General features: G+C 35.1%; 1 protein-coding gene across 1 annotated transcript in view; it reads right to left on the reverse strand.

The window, feature by feature from the left end:
• Positions 1 to 576: 576 nt before the first annotated feature.
• The window catches only part of LOC117171959 (glutathione hydrolase 1 proenzyme-like), a gene marked incomplete at its 5' end in the record, with an annotated part of 19,053 nt that continues 3,271 nt past the window's right edge, over positions 577 to 16,358 (reverse strand). The window contains 5 exons of the mRNA XM_033359647.1: positions 577 to 765; positions 1,529 to 1,675; positions 11,863 to 12,028; positions 12,114 to 12,309; positions 12,495 to 12,718. Of these exons, the coding sequence (XP_033215538.1) occupies positions 577 to 765; positions 1,529 to 1,675; positions 11,863 to 12,028; positions 12,114 to 12,309; positions 12,495 to 12,718 (922 nt within the window). The remainder of the gene's footprint in view (positions 766 to 1,528; positions 1,676 to 11,862; positions 12,029 to 12,113; positions 12,310 to 12,494; positions 12,719 to 16,358) is intronic.

The following is a 16,358-nucleotide window of genomic DNA, read 5'->3' on the forward strand; positions in this document are numbered from 1 at the left end:
AACCTAAAAGTGCAAAAAACACCGTTTTTTGCTATATTTGAGGTTACATAGCATTTTGAATAATTTTTTTTCAAAAACGGACGAAAGCATCACAAAGGAGCACCCTTGCCCTCTGAAATCCATTTTTCAGATTCAAGATAGCTTTTTTTTTTCATCGATATATCATTGATTGAAGTTAAGTATTTTCGCAGTTTCGTAACAACGTTAAAACACCCTATATAGCATATGTGAGGCTATAAGCCCAATTTATAAGTGATCGTATTCGATCGAAAAAATCTATATATAGGTTTTTGAGGTTGCTCATTAAGAATAGGAAGTCAGATTTTGAAAATTCAATATGGCTGCCATTTTGGATCCGCCATTTTGAAGTGTTAGGGCGGAGTAGGTAACAAGGATCGGGGGTTTAGGAAATTGGATTGTAGGGGTTTAAGCTCAATGATACGCACTAAGAACAGTAATTTTTTTCGTTTAATTTCTACTTGCATTCACTTAATCCCAGCCTGCTTCAATTACAAAATGAGCAATTGAAGAATTTAATTATCTATAAAAATCGAAATATCATTATGGTAACATTGTTCAAAAACCTGATGCTCCACCCTGTCGACGTCCATCTGCAATGGCTGTTATAATTCCATTTTCCTTTGCTATCGCGGAAACTGTACTTCCCATTCCTAAATAATTAGTTGTATTGTGACCAATTGAATCTAAATAGTGTAGAACCGAGGGTGAGAAGCCTTCTTCCATCTGAACTTTCATTGGAAATAACTGCAATTCCAAAGTTTGATGATTAAAATTTAAGATATCTTTATATCCAGTGAGCGGATTAGGGCCTGAATAAAATGGGATACGTACACTGACGTACGACGCAACACAAAAGTTCCATCAATGTGCTAACACAGGACCGAGCATGGGTGTGTACGCTTCCTCCTATGTCAGCATACGTGGATTCTTACGTGATAAAGTCGATTTTTGCCCCAGACTTTATTCGTTTTCGTAAAGCCTGAAATGTGCAAAAATTCTTTGTGGCCCTGAGTCGGCACCAAATAGGTGGTCTTGAGTTAGCACATTTTTTTGTTCATTTTGTTGTTATTTGTGTGTTATTTTATGTTGTTTTGTTTCAATTCGAATATACGACGCAACGCGAAAGCTTCATCCTAACATAGGACGAATACGGGACGTGCACGCTCCGTCCTATATCAGCACATTTATGAAGCGAGTGCATTGCACCGTGCGTCAGGATACATATGCTGTTTTACACGCACATTGAATCTGACATGCGGAGAACCGTCGGCCCGAAAGGGAGGGGGTCGCGAAGCAACGCGCGATCCCCGGCGTGCGCGCGCATGCTGGGCGTCAGTCTAAACGGGGATGTCGGGGATCTCCGTATGTATAAGAGCCGAGGTATGCTCGTCAGAAAACTTCACAGTGGCTCTAATCTCTTCTCTGGTTATTATTGAAAAAGAACTACGTTCCATTATGTCAAAAAATAAATTCGATTCTTAAATAGTAAATGTATTAAGGATGGTACCTGGTGATGTATCCTGGGAGCACCCACAGCTTTTTTAAGATCGTGTCCCCTCCAGAGATTTGATATCATGGTAAGTGCTACAGCCGTGGTTATTTTTGTACCACCCGTTCCTCCAATCACCAGACGGACCTTATTGTTGTCATCTACCTTCAAATTTGAAAATATATTTATCATAGAATAAGATTAATTTTCTAACCAAAAAGATGAATTTTTAACGAAATACACATAGGGGGTGAACTTTGAAAATAAAAATATGATGAAAAACATAAATTCACCTCTAAAAAGATTAGTTTTCGACTAAAAAACACGAATTTTCAAAAAAATGCATCAATTTTCAACATAAATTGTTATTTTCAACTCAAAATGACGAATTATATACGAAATGGTTGAGTTTTCAACCCAAAACATTAATTTTTAGCAAAAAAGTTAATTTTCTCTCAAAAAGTTCAGTTTTCATCAAAATAGTTTAAGTTGCAATCAAAAACTTGTATTCAAACAAAAAAATTGAATTTTTAATAGAAAAGTAAATTTTCAACCTTTCAGTTTAATTTTCTAAAATATTGTTAAATCCTTCACCAAGATAAATTAATTCGAAACCAAACAGATCCATCTTGAACCAAAAAGGACCGATTCTCATTGAAGAAGAATTTCCGATAAAAAAGACGAATTGAAAAAAAAACATAAATCTTCGAACAGAAAAGATCATTTCTCAAAACGAAATCCTAAATCTTGATCAAAAATAAAATAGTTACATTTGGAATTAGATAAATAAATACTTTGAAAAATACAAAAAATAGTTACATTATCAACGACAGACATGAATTTCTAACTAAAGTGATGAATATTAACAGAGGCTATAACAAAGGCATTATCCCCTCCACTATTCAGGTTGATGAGCAGGGTTATGGGAGGCAGTGCATAGGCACTACACGATAGTTCCGTTCATTCACTTGACATATGTATATCACCATACCATACGTAATTAATAAAGTATCTCAATTCGTCAAGGCGAATTGACATTGTGTATACAAAATTTAACTTTTTATTCGGACGCCTTACATTTTATGGCGATCCTGCCAGATTAACAACAAACGATAAAGTTTCTACGGAAGTTTAAAGAAGAAAGAAAACCAAACTGCCCTTTTTTGGATGAACCGGGAATCCGAAAAAAGTAAAAATACGAACTCCGGATGGTATCTACGGATATCAATTCAATGAATGGTTAGTAAATTTTTTTGGTAAAATTAGAAGTTGAACTAACACTACGTCAACTCTATTCTACGTAAACCAGAAGTAAAAAAAACCTGCAATTAATAATTTGGGAACGTCGATCGAGACGGTAAAAGCCTAGAGTATGCAATCTGGCGGTAAACCTCAGAAAAAGAAGCCACTTCTGCCAACCAGTGATCATCGCACCACGCAGATCTACATCCACGAATATCATCTTGCAGAGCTACATCTACGGACATCATTCTGGCGAGCAGCAGCGATAATAGAAGTGAGCCACTTTGATGTAAGGTATTATTCCTGTAAAAACTACTCTCACAGAATAAGTCTCATTGACTGTCGTTTTTTGGGACTAATTGTTATGACAATTTTGGTTGAACATTGTTGAGATAGCTATATTAGCACGATTTCGCAAGTGAGGATCTAAATTTACGACAAAGATATTTGCTAAACTGGCGTTTCTCAAGTAAAAAAAAATAGCAGGAAATCGCGTCAACAGCTGATGAAACTGATGAAACTGTCTCAGACGAGCTTATCTTTTTGATCAATAATCCTTTCCTAACTGCTATGGCTTCACCGATTAATTCCCTAAATCCACCTCTACGAAATCCCATGGGAAACCTCAACCATAAGGAAATAGATCCATTGCAACAAATCGTGCTAAAATTAAATCAATTGGAAATAGGACAAGGGATGATAAACAATAATATACAAATTCTTGATTAAGAAAACAGTATGCGAAGAGATAAGATAACAGCGTTAGCTCGAGCGAAAAATGCGTTAGCAACGTATGATGAGACAGCTAGCTCTATGCGACACCATGAGAACGGACGAGGCTTATTTTCACTTACTACTTGACTATATATTAATAGAAAAAACACTGGCATCGCAAAAATATCGATTAGACATATCCATATTAATAATGACGAGGATTTGTACGATGCACTGTGTTCTAATTTAGGAATAACCACCTCAATTGAATTATGCAGCGCTAAGTTAGAAAATTTCAAACAAGGTCTAGAGAGCGTACAAACATACAGTCAAAAATTTCGAGGTACCTACAACGAGTTAATCTACGTCCAGGCTGAATACAGCTCAAACACCAAGCCAGAATTGGCACTCGATATGGTGGAAAGATTAGCCGTTAAAAAAATGTGATGAATCTGAGGGATGAAATTTCTAGCCAAGTTCGGCCCTTGAAGCCTAAAACAAAAACTGAAGCTTTCCAGGAAGCCCTAGAAGCTGAAGTTCGGTTAAAAGAGAAAAAAAACCGAATGTATAAAGCGATCCAACCCTCAACAAAGCTAAATTACCAACCGAAACAACAATTTAGACCAACGCCACAACCTAGAGCCCAAGCCAATACAACACCCCAAGTTCCTGATCAAAATGTCCTTTTGAGTGACAGAACAAAAATGAAATGTCAAAAATGTGGCAACCTAGGACACTTGAAAAATCAATGCTATACGAAAAACCAAAATTTTCGACAGGGTTTGAACAAAACAAGGCCACCTCAAGTACTCTGCACCAACGAGCAACACGAGGAATTTTAAAGCTATCAGGAATTCCCAATGGGGGAAATGCAACAAATAGAAACAAATTTAAAACAAGCAGAGTCTCTAACGTTCATGGACGATTGCAATCAGTCGCCGGAAAGCGAAACGGACGAGAATACAGACTAGTAGTGGACTCCAGCTTATCTATCAATCTCATAAAAAAAGACTATGTCTCAATTGAATGCAATCCATGTAGAATGACGAAAATTTTCAACATGGGCAATGATAAACACTAAAGCCACTTAGTAACACACATTGAATATTTAGGGAAAAGACATTTATTCCACATTCTACCTGACAATTTCTCTCTACCTGAAGAAGGAATAATTGGATTGCCTTTTTTTTAATATAACAAGTACTATTTAATAGATAAATGGTTATATTTAGATGGTAAAAGGACGTTGTTACAGGACGATGGATATTTCATTGAAAGGAACGTTATGAGAATCTGTTATATCCCGACAGAAGAAACAGATAAAGACGTGTGGATAGAAAACCATGAAAATATTCCGGATGGACTAGACAGATGCAAAAATAATCAAAGCAAGTTGCCTTATTTTAATTATAAAAATTAAACAGTAAGACTACCTGAGAAAATATCTTTTGACATTGTCACTAACATTAAATCACGCGACGTAATTCAGTCTAAAAATGGGGGAGGAGTATCTTTCAACCCCGAGAGAATTAGAAAATTAAAAGAAAATACACGCCTAGATCACGTCGAAGATTTCATCCAAGAATCTATTTAGAAAATTGTCACTAACCAGAACACCGTTTTTACATTAGAAGGAGACACATCACCACGCACAACCCGCACTGAACACGCGATAACATTAAAATCAGGGAAAATAGTTAACATCAAATCCTACAAACATCCTGAAGCACACAGAAACGTTGTCAAAGAGCACGTAGAGAATCTTTTGGAACAACAGATAATAAGAAACTCAAATTCACCATTTAACTCACCAATTTGGGCGGCTCCTAAGAAAAACGATAAGTTAAAAATGGTAGTGGATTATCGCAAGATAAACGAAGATACTGATCAGGATGCATATCCATTACCCGTCCCCGATGACATTCTGAATCACCTAGGAAAATCGAAATTATTCTCAGCCTTCAACCCAAGTTCAGGTTTTCACCAAATACCGATGGCTGAAGAATAAAAAAAAATATACAGCCTTCTCGACAGCCCAAGGCCACTTTGAATTCAACAGGATGCCATTTGGCCTAAAAAATGCACAGTCCACATTTCAATGCATGATGGACAGTGCATTTTGAGGACTCTTAGGGAAACAATGCTTCGTCTATATGGACGATATAGTCGTCTTTGGAGACACTATAGAAAAACATAATAAAAATCTTATCGACATGTTTTAGAGATTAAAAGAATTAGGATTAAAGTTAGATGCAGACAAGTCTGAATATTTGAGACCAGAACTTGAGTACTTAGGACACCTAATTACTAAAGACGGTGTAAAATCTAACCACGCGAAAATCGAAGCTGTTAAAAATTTCAGAAAACTTGGTAACGTTGAAGAAATTCAATCCTTTTTAGGCCTTGCAGGATATTTATATATTATAGGAAATTTATAAAAAAATTTCTGTACTCTTTCCAAAATACTTACAAACTTAATTCAGAAAAAAATTATTTTTGATTGGAAATCAAATTATCAGAAGGCTTTTGATATTCTTAAAGAATCATTATGTTCAGCACCCGTGTTTTGATATCCTAACTTTAAGGACACTTGCACCCTAACAACAGATGCATCAAATGTTGGCATCGGGGCAGTGCACAATCAAAATGGTCACTTCGGCTTGTGGGTTCGATTTCCACCGCGCACTCTGGAAGAGTCTCGGATGCCCACGCGATGAACACTAGCCTAGCAAGGGAGTTGTTCATCTCCGGAGAGTCGTGGGACCAGTACCTTTAGAGAAAAAGGTTTTCTCTAAGTACTTAAAGCTGTTGCTCTTGGTGGTTCGGAACCCACTTTAAACTGTAGGTCCCTCTTCCACCACCTAGTAAGTGTGTGTGTGTGGGGTGTGTAAAGGAATAGAGAGGAAGGTGCAAATAAAATGTAGACCCTTCGGGGACAAATTAGAAGCTTCCATTCCAATAAAGAAAATTCAGACGAAGAAACTGAAACCGCAGGAGAAGCATTACCCGAAATCGAATCCTTAAACGACCATGATGAATGAGACTCAGACCAGAAATTGGTCCTCTCCCCGAATGGGATAAAGAATTAGTGGAGGAATACTCCAAATGAAAAACAAAGAAAACAACACCAAGAGCTACTCGAAAACCTAATGCAGGAGGAAAGTTGTAGAAGAAAATACAAAAAAGATACACAGAAGAAATCAAAACTGTTCAACTTCCACCATATGACGAGAAAAAATGGCTTACCATACTGGAGCAGGTTACGCAAGAAATGTAAAGAAGACAATTAAGTATCGGTCGATTCCATTTTAATGACTCGACAATCACAGCTATAGAAAAAATTCAAATTGAAGAAATGCTAAACTTCTTGTGTTTCAAATACCCTGGTAGCGATTTCCGTTATTGCTACGCACCACTGAGTGAATTAACTAACCAGGAAAAAAAGGACACCATCAAAGAATCTCACAGATCCGTTATGGCACAACATTACGGCGAAAATAAAACCATCGAAAGAGCGAGGACATTAAGTGAATGGAGAGGCAAATGCCCAGCATGTCAATTGCAGAAAACCGTCAGAATCACAAGACGAGACGAAGCAATAATCCGAGACACTCCTAGTCAACCAAATGAGAAGGTAGCTATGGATATCTTTGGCCTCCTACCTAAGACCACTAAAGGACATGAATATATCTTGAGTATCCAAGAGAAGTTGACGAAATATCTAATGCTGATTCCTTTAAAAACCGCACAATCCGAATCTATAATAGAAGGATTATACGATCACTTTGTATATATGTGACCGTCCGCGAAGAAAGGGACCTTACGCGCCAAAAATCGATTTTAGGTTTTTACACAAATCGATAGTTGTTGAGTTGTTCTTTCATTTGCAAAAATCAGACAATTTTTAAGTTAATTACTTTTTTTGTTATTAAGCTACAAACATAGGCATAATAAACGTAGTCGAAGACGGAACGAGAGGCTTACGAAATCCAGCCCCACTACTTACCACTACAGCTGTTATGCGCTGTGTCCGTGAGCTCCACTGGCTCACGGATATGAGCGCCTAAAGATGTAGTGGTAAGTGGTGGTGGTGCTTTTCGTTGACGACTTCACTTCACTTTGTTTCCCAATTAATTTAGGACTTCGAAAACTTGTTCAGAATACAGCACATTGAGACAACTGTTTACCACCATTAAAGCAATGGATCACGTGAAAGATCACATTCAACAATTAAAAATTTGTTAAAAACAAGCATCGAACACAACCAAAATTAATGGGACAAGAACCTAAAGATCCTAACACTTGCTCACAGCACAATGAAGCATGAAAGTACTGGTTGCACTCCGTTTGAACTCACTTTCGGCAGAGAAGCTAATTTACCTTCATGTCTGGCAAGACACGAAAATTATTTGAGAAAAGCCCGAGAGAGATTGCAGATTCAAAAAGAAAAATACAAGCGTCTTCACGACTCAAAAATTGTTTTACCTCAACCTATATACGAACCAGGAGATTTGGCTAAACTTATAAGTCATCAAAAAACAAAACAAATGTTCCCCTAGTTGGGTAAGGCCAGCTGTAATCACAGAAAAGTTAGACAATAATAATTATGTAGTTCTACTAAATGACAAAAGGAGCCGTATTCAGGCTAACCAGTTAATTTCTTATTTCTAGGATGGGCACCTAGATTCTAATTTTGGCAACGATGCTTGGGGCTCTGAGCACTCGCGTAAACATCAAAGAACTGAAAGGCCACATTTATAAGGAAGAAATAGGATCAGCTTATCTGTTCGACGAAGAGTGAACCCTCCTAATTAATATCAACCTCACAGGCACGGACGATAGGGTTAACTCAATACAGTGAAACTTAGAATGGATCAGAGTTAACTGCAATAATTTCTCCTAAGATTTTGAAATGAAAACTTTCACGTCCCGCTTCAATAGGTTAAAAACAAAAGAAATATTATTGCATAATGACCTGGGAAAACGTCGTTACAAGCGCGGACTGTTTAACATCTCTTAGCAGATGTGTCAAAAGCAGTATTTGGAACATTAGACGATAGTGACCTGCAGTTGATAAATAAACAAATTGACCAAATATTTAATAACAAAATTATGGCACAAACCATGAAGAATCAAACCAAAATTATTAAACTAATACTTGATTCTTCTTCTCAAGATTATAAAAACACAAATCAAAATTTAGTCCGCGAAAGTAAAATTCTGAATCAAATCAGAGAGAAAACAAATAATAACACGCGATCACTATACATTTAAAGAAAAAAATATTAATAGGATTCCGGTTGATGAATTAAACGAAGATCTTGATACAGCAATAAATGCCATAAATTTTGGAAAACATGAGATTGAACACCCACCAATTTTAACGCCTAAGATGTTAAAAGAAACGCTCAGAGAATTCGAAGTTACATATCAAACGCAATACCATATTGACAACAGCGAAGAAAACATCCAGCCTATCATGGACAACTCTAATATCAAAATTGACATTATCAGGAATCAACCTGTGTATATTATTAGGATCCCTGACATAAACAAAGAGGAAATGAAAATCCTTAGAATAATCCCTATATCTAAAAAGCTAGATACCGGATATGTTAGTATTATTCCTGAACACGAGTTCTTATTAGTTAACCAAGGTAGCTAATCTCTGATTGACAAAGACGAATTAGACAAATGTAAATGGATTTACGAATATAGGATTTGTCGAAGACAGCAGCCTGACTTTTCACTTTACGCCACAGACAACTGCGATTCGAAATTAATTAAAAATATGCAGAAACATTGTTCACTTCACCCTTTGTGCTCAGTAAAGAAAGCTTCATTAAAAGAAGTAAAGGTTACATTATGATATTAGTAGAAAAAACCTCTATAGACTTTATTTGCGAAAATGACATATTTAATAAGAAACTAATTGGTACTTTTCTAATAACAGGAGATAAATGTAAATTAATGACGGAAAATATCAGACTACCTTTAAATTCAAGCAAAAATATCACCAGGAGAGTTATTGTCCTTGTATTACTATATGCATTATATAGAATGAAATGTATACACGAAACTATCGACGTTTTAAAACATTGTTTCGGAAATTGTTATAATAATTTTAGTTTTAGTAATAGAGCCACTACGCATCACGTTAGCACCCAAAATGTCATGCCTATGTTGTAACGAGGCACCGACATTGCGAATTTCGTAATGGAAACTAATCGTGCTAATTGTGAAACGGAATCCAATAAAGCGAATTTTGAAATAGAAACTAATGATACAAATTTTGTAGTAGAAACTAGGCCTGTAAGGATCAGGAGAAAATAGAATTTTTAGAGGACTAAAAACAGTTTAAATCGAGGGGGGTAACAGAGGCTGTAACAAAGGCATTATCCTCTCCACTATTCAGGCTAATGAGCAGGGTTATGGGGGGCAGTGCATAGGCACTGCACGACAGTTCCGTTTATTCCCTTTACATATGTATATCACCATACCACACGTAATTAATAAAGTACCTCAATTCGTTACAGCGAATTGACATTGTGTATACAAAATTAAACTTTTTATTCGGACCCGTTACAGAATCTTGAAAAAAATATTTTTCAAAAAAAGGAGCTTAACCTAAAATATGATTTTTTAACTCAGAAGATTAATTTTCTAAAAATTGAATAGTTGAATTTTTTACTCAGGAAATGAATCTTAAATCAATAGGAATTTTTAAAGAGCTGGTACAAGTTTCAAAAGAGTAATTGAATCTTCCACTAAAAATGATAACATTTTATCCGAAAGGACATATTATCTATAAAACGGTTGATATTTGAACACCAAAATACAATTTTTTTTACAAAAAAAATGGTTTTCTACAAAAATATATTTTTTCATCAAATCGGTTTAATTAAAAATAGATGATTTTTGATTTAAAAAATTATTTTCAACGCATTAGTTTAATTTTCTATTAAACTGTTGAATCCCTAACCAAAGTAGATTAATTTAGACGTGAACAGTTGCATTTGCATTAAAAAAGGATTAATTTTCAGCCACGAAGATTAATTTTCGACCAAAAAAGCCGAATTAAAAAATAATAAATATAAGGGAGAATGGTCCTTAGTCGGCACTGTACGTCAAGATTGCATTTTTCATGCTAACGGAAATCCATTTTCTTCAATTCTTAAGAAGCAACTATAGTTTTGTTAATATTTTGAAAAGTCCATTCGATTAAGTTTTTCATTCAGATTTGTTTCGTGTACGTAATAGCATGAAATGGATAAACATTCGCAGTGGTCCTGAGCTGGCACCAAACTGGTGATCTTGAGTTGACACATTATTGTTGTTGTTATTTGTGTGTTATTTGATTTTTTTGTGTTTTAATTTCATGCAACTTGTGCCTTATTTTGATTTTAATTTTTGTCTTTCTTTTTGAGATTTATGTTTTGATGATTGTCATTATGGAAATGCAAAAAAAACTATGTTATATCCCATGACCAGACATTACAACAACAAAATTACTCCACACTGTTCCGAACGATATAAAATTGTAGATAAATTATCGTAGTACCGACCAGGCATTCAAGCGCCATTAAGCCCGACTTACCCTTTGTTTTCGGCTAAATCTCTTTCTGTGCCGACTTAGGAACACTCTCCCCTAAAACTATCACTATCTTAGAATTCACTAATTTGTGTGTTTATTTAATTTCCAAAGTCTAAATTTTCTCTTAAGATTTAGCAGATATTTACACATTTGTGAACTCAGGTCAAAAGTATCAGTTGTATGTTTTGATGAGAAATCATACATTACCCTATGTTCTATCTACTTATGGTAGGATGGCTCAAAAAAAGAATTTTTGTTTAAATTGAAGGGTCACTAAAAAATGTTTTTCCATTAAAAAAAAAAATGTAGTAAGAACTAAAACCGACAATACCCAGTACACCCTAAGCGGCCTAACATCTTTTAAAGCTGAATATTTTCATTACTTTTGACTTTATAAAAAAATATCATTAAGATTTTTTTCTTTAATTTTTTCCACGAGTTCCAGGGTGAAATTGAATTTTAAGAAAAAGTAATTTTAGTGAGCGTTTTTTATACTAATATAAGTCTTTATAACTATATCGAGAATTTATAAACAAATTTATTAACCTATAATAAAGTACATTTTGGTGTTCCAAAATTAATGTATAAAAAATTATATTATTATAAAAAATACTTATTAATATTAATTGTTTTTTAAATCTGATTTAACCATTGGGTACTATTGTTTTTTAGTTCAAGTTTATGTCACATCATTTTTTCTTGGAAAGAAACAAATATTTTGTTGAACATCTTCAAGTTTTTAAATTGTATTCTTTTTCATTCCTTTCACTTTTAGAATAATATTATACAACAAATATTTTACCACGATGGTTGGAGAAAATGAACTTAATGGCCTTTTTCCAGGTTTGATGAAGTTGGCAGGTGAAGGTGCTACTCCATAATGATTCGTAATGTTTGGAGAACTAAAGTCATCCATTTGATTATTAAATATAATTCCAGTTGATTTTGAACGAAAGACAGCGCCAAAACTGCAAGTAGGTTTTTATTAACAAAATGCTATATGTGTGTAAAATATCTCTGAATTTTTTATTTAGGCTTATTGTTTTAACTTACAATCCATTTATAGTTGAAGTGACTGAAACTGCTGAACCATCAGGAGCTAAAATACTTGTATGGTACGTTCCGTGACTGTCAGGATTCTCTGTTACAGCACCATAAAATTTTGGATCATAACTTGTCCAGTCTTTTCTTATAGTATTTCTAATACTTTTGGCATATTCCTTGCATGTAACATTAGCAACCAAGTCATCTGAAATTTTAGTAATTATTATCATCTGGCAGATGGAGTATGTGGTTGGGTTCATCAAAAATTTGATAGGGCCAATTAAATCTTTTGTGGAATCCACCAAAATTTGTTGTATTTAACCATATTTTTGTGTGTATTAAAGAAAAAAGTTTTTTTAGTTAAAAAAAGTTTTTTTTCATTATACTTACTGACTTGCGGTTCAAATTCAGGATCGCCTAACTCAGTTCGCCTCGCGTAGGCCCATTTGAATGTTTCTACAATATATTGATAAAGAATTGTTTCATCTTGGTGGAAATCAACTCCTTCTAATACGTTCATCATAAATGCCAAAAGGGCACCAGATCCAGGTGGAGGAGACGTGTACATTGTCATACTCCCAAACTTTACCTTAATTGGATTTTTCCATGCAACTCTAGAAAAAAGAAAGTAGTCGAAATCTAGTATCTCACTTTAAGAGGGAATTAATTGCACATTAGCCAGTTTGGTTTGAATTGAACTTGGGTAGAAGTTTATTAGATTAACTATCAGTAAACGCACGAATACAATGCTAGCATAAGCCTTCCTGAATTCTTCTTCCTTAATATTGTAAATATTAACAATTTAATGTGGAGACACTGGACTACGTAAATGAAAAATAATAAAATAAATTAAAACGTTTCTCAAAAATCGTCTTTTTGAATTGTAAGCTGCTGAATCAGCAACAGGCTGCTAAGTCAATAACAGGCTGCTGTAAGCAGGCATCATGGCAATCATCAACAAAGTCTCAACTTAAAAAACGTAAGTTTTGGAGTGAACAGAAATTGTCGCATTCAACAACTACTAACTTCAATGCATTCACGGAACAAGAACCAAGAAAATCGCCTCAGGATAGGAAATGTTTCGTGTACAGAGAGCAGCATTTTTTATGTAATGTCCACGTTTCCGAGTTCAAGTCGTGACACGAAGAAGGAAATTCGTAAATCAAAGACGATTATGCAGTAATTGTTTGGGGTTCCACCCCATAAAAACGGCGCTTTAAGAAATTTGTATCAGCTGTATCAATGAAAGCATTACACAATTCTTCATGAATCACTGTCTGTTTATACTCAAAATTTACCAAGTTCATGCACTGTTCCAAATTCGCTGGCTTACGATGTATGGTAAAGGGGGGCACCGCCAACCAGTGGAGCAAAGGTGATTTTCCTTATATCATGGCTATTATTTAACAATTTTAGCTCTACTTTGCATCAAATAAATCTATTTCATCAGAGAGATTTTGTTACTTACTAAAATCTTGAAAATTGACGTTGCAAGAGAAAAATTATATAGAAAACAGTTTTTACCACGAAAGAATGGAAGTTTCGCTGACAGAAATATAAAGTTTTCAACTCTATTGACAATACTTACCGTATAAAAATTCGATATTTTGACAGATAAAATAATATCATACAATCTAATTATATTAATTAGACGTAATTCAAGTCCAAAATATAATATATCTCATAAATAAGTGAGGCTTGGCCAGGGGGGCAAGCAGGACGAAAAAAATATAGAGAGTGCTTAGGTGAAACACATGTCACAAGTTTCGTCGATAAATGATCGGCAATGTAGAACAGCAACTTATCTTGTGGGTTAAATGAAAGAAACTATTAAATATTATTATTATCAATCCGGTCGGTCTGCAGTTGTCTTGTGTTGGTACAGTAGAAACATTGCGTAAATTCCGTTTCCAGCAAAATGTAAACGAATAAGAGGTTATATTACAGCTATCTCTATTTTTATTCAAAATAACTTATTCTTCTTGTTGGGCATCTTTAAAGGTAATTTTTCCAGTACATAAAATGCCTCAGAAGCAAACCATCATATTTTCTTATCTTCAAATGTTTTGATTTTCTTAAAAAGCTGCGGACGGCTTTGCTCTCAGGTAAGGGGCAAAGCCGACGAAATACAGCATGTTAGAAATAATTAAATTACCAAATCATTGTTTTTTTTATGTGATTAATACTTGTAGAAATATAATATCATATAATGCAGAACTCGAAAGGAGACAAAACTGGATCAATTCAACATCTTATTAACTTTAAAAAAAACATTGACTGTTAACTTGTTGGCGCTGCCCCCCTTACATTATGTGTTTTGACCAGGACAGTTAATTAATCATTTTAGATATTATCGTTTTTCTCTACTGTTCTTAGTCAATTTTATCAAAATCAGAAACTTTACGAGGTTATCCATTTCTGTCAAAATTAAACAAAATTTTTCATCAGATTTTATGCTCAGACTTATAGCTCTTGTTCTTCCGTAATTGGAGGTAATACGTCGAAAATTTAAGTTTCAAATCGACGATTGGTCCCGCCTTGCAGACCTTCAGTTGGCAGATCTGAATTTCTATTAGCATCATCCAATTCATATGATTTTACGTGTTGACGTTTATTTAATTTCGATTGAGCCAGGCCTTCGAAAATGTCATCTTTCCGCTTCTGCTGCGCAGAAAATTGTTTTGAGCTGGACAATGTGTGGAACAACGGGAGAAGGGTTTTCTATTTATAATTCTCCAGTCAGCGCATTTCCCTGCTATAGAATTAATGAATTGTATTTTGATTTACAACATTTTAGGGAAGATAATGAAGTGGTCCCACCGAAACCTCTTAGGACTCCAGAAGAGGAAGCTTATGAACAGCATTTCTTAGAGCCTCACTTATAGGACAGAAGAAGAAAGACAGACTGTTCGTCTTTTAACTAAAAATAATGTTAGAAAGCTAGGAGATTCATACTCTTCAGCTTTTAAGTTATTCCTTCACAGTGAACAAGGTTTTAAGGGAGGTTTTCCACATCAGGATGCTTACACTGCTTTCATGGAGGTGTACAAAAAGCTTTAGCATATGATTGCAGCCAGTTATTCTTCTCATCTAAGAATTGATTCAAGGTCATTTTTCTTCCACATCACGGGCTATGGCGAGACTCAAGTCTTACAACGAATCTTCGAGTGGTTTCGAACCTTTCTGGAAACTCAAGCCAAGGAATATCACGAAATGATTGCTTGCATGCGAGTCCTAAATTTCAACTGAACATTTAAGATGTCTAGTTTCAATCGTACCGACATTCGATTGTCTTTTAAGCAGATGTCAGAAAATGTACCGTCAAATTATTGTACATGAGGATAACCAGGATCTTCAGCGAACTCTATGGCGCACGACTCCTGTCGACCCTGTTCAGATTTATCGACTTACAATTATCACTTATGGTCAACAAACACAGTGTTTTCAACTCAGGAAGTGGACTAAGAATTGTGCTGAGCTTCTTGAAAGCGATTGTTTCTTCTTCAAGAACGATCTGACTCCTATCAATTATGTCATCAGTAAACGTCTCGTTGCCAGTCAATCAGCGCTACTGTTTGATTCACTTGGACGGTACAATGATGATACAACGATGATACAACGAATATCTATTATATGTTTCATCAGTTCGAATGCATTGATGGATTGGATTACGATCTTCGAGTTGTTCAAATGAACTTCATGGATTTGGAAATGCTTCAGAACTAGATTAGGTAGATGTTTACGTTGAATCAGTTCGGATAACTGAAAACTGTTGAGTTATGAATATCGCATCGCCTCATTGCATGTGTAAAACGTTCTGAACGTTGATGTTCCGCTCAACATTTGGTCGGATTCAATAACTGTTCTGGCTTGTATAGGAGATTTGCCTTCGCAACGTTAGGCTTACATCGTAAATTTAGTATCGGAAAATCAGACCACTCTTCCATCAGAAATCTGGCATCATGTTCAGGGTAAAGACAATCCAGATGATTGTGCGTCACGCGGAGTGTCTGTTCTCGGATTCTCATTTTTGTTCCTCTGGTGGAATAGGCCAAAATTTTAGCCTCATCAAGGCGACTGGCCATTTCGTCCATTGGAACCTCCCGGCAGCTCATTGGATATGGAGGAACGAGTGACAGTCAATCTTGTTAATGGATTTAATGTTTTCACGATGATTACTGATTAAAAATAGAAAATGTTAGAAAATCCAAAACAAAATTTGCAAAATTTATATTCTGCACCGTTTCAAGCTAA

Source organism: Belonocnema kinseyi, chromosome 4, assembly GCF_010883055.1.
Source record: "Belonocnema kinseyi isolate 2016_QV_RU_SX_M_011 chromosome 4, B_treatae_v1, whole genome shotgun sequence".
NCBI lineage: Eukaryota > Metazoa > Arthropoda > Insecta > Hymenoptera > Cynipidae > Belonocnema > Belonocnema kinseyi.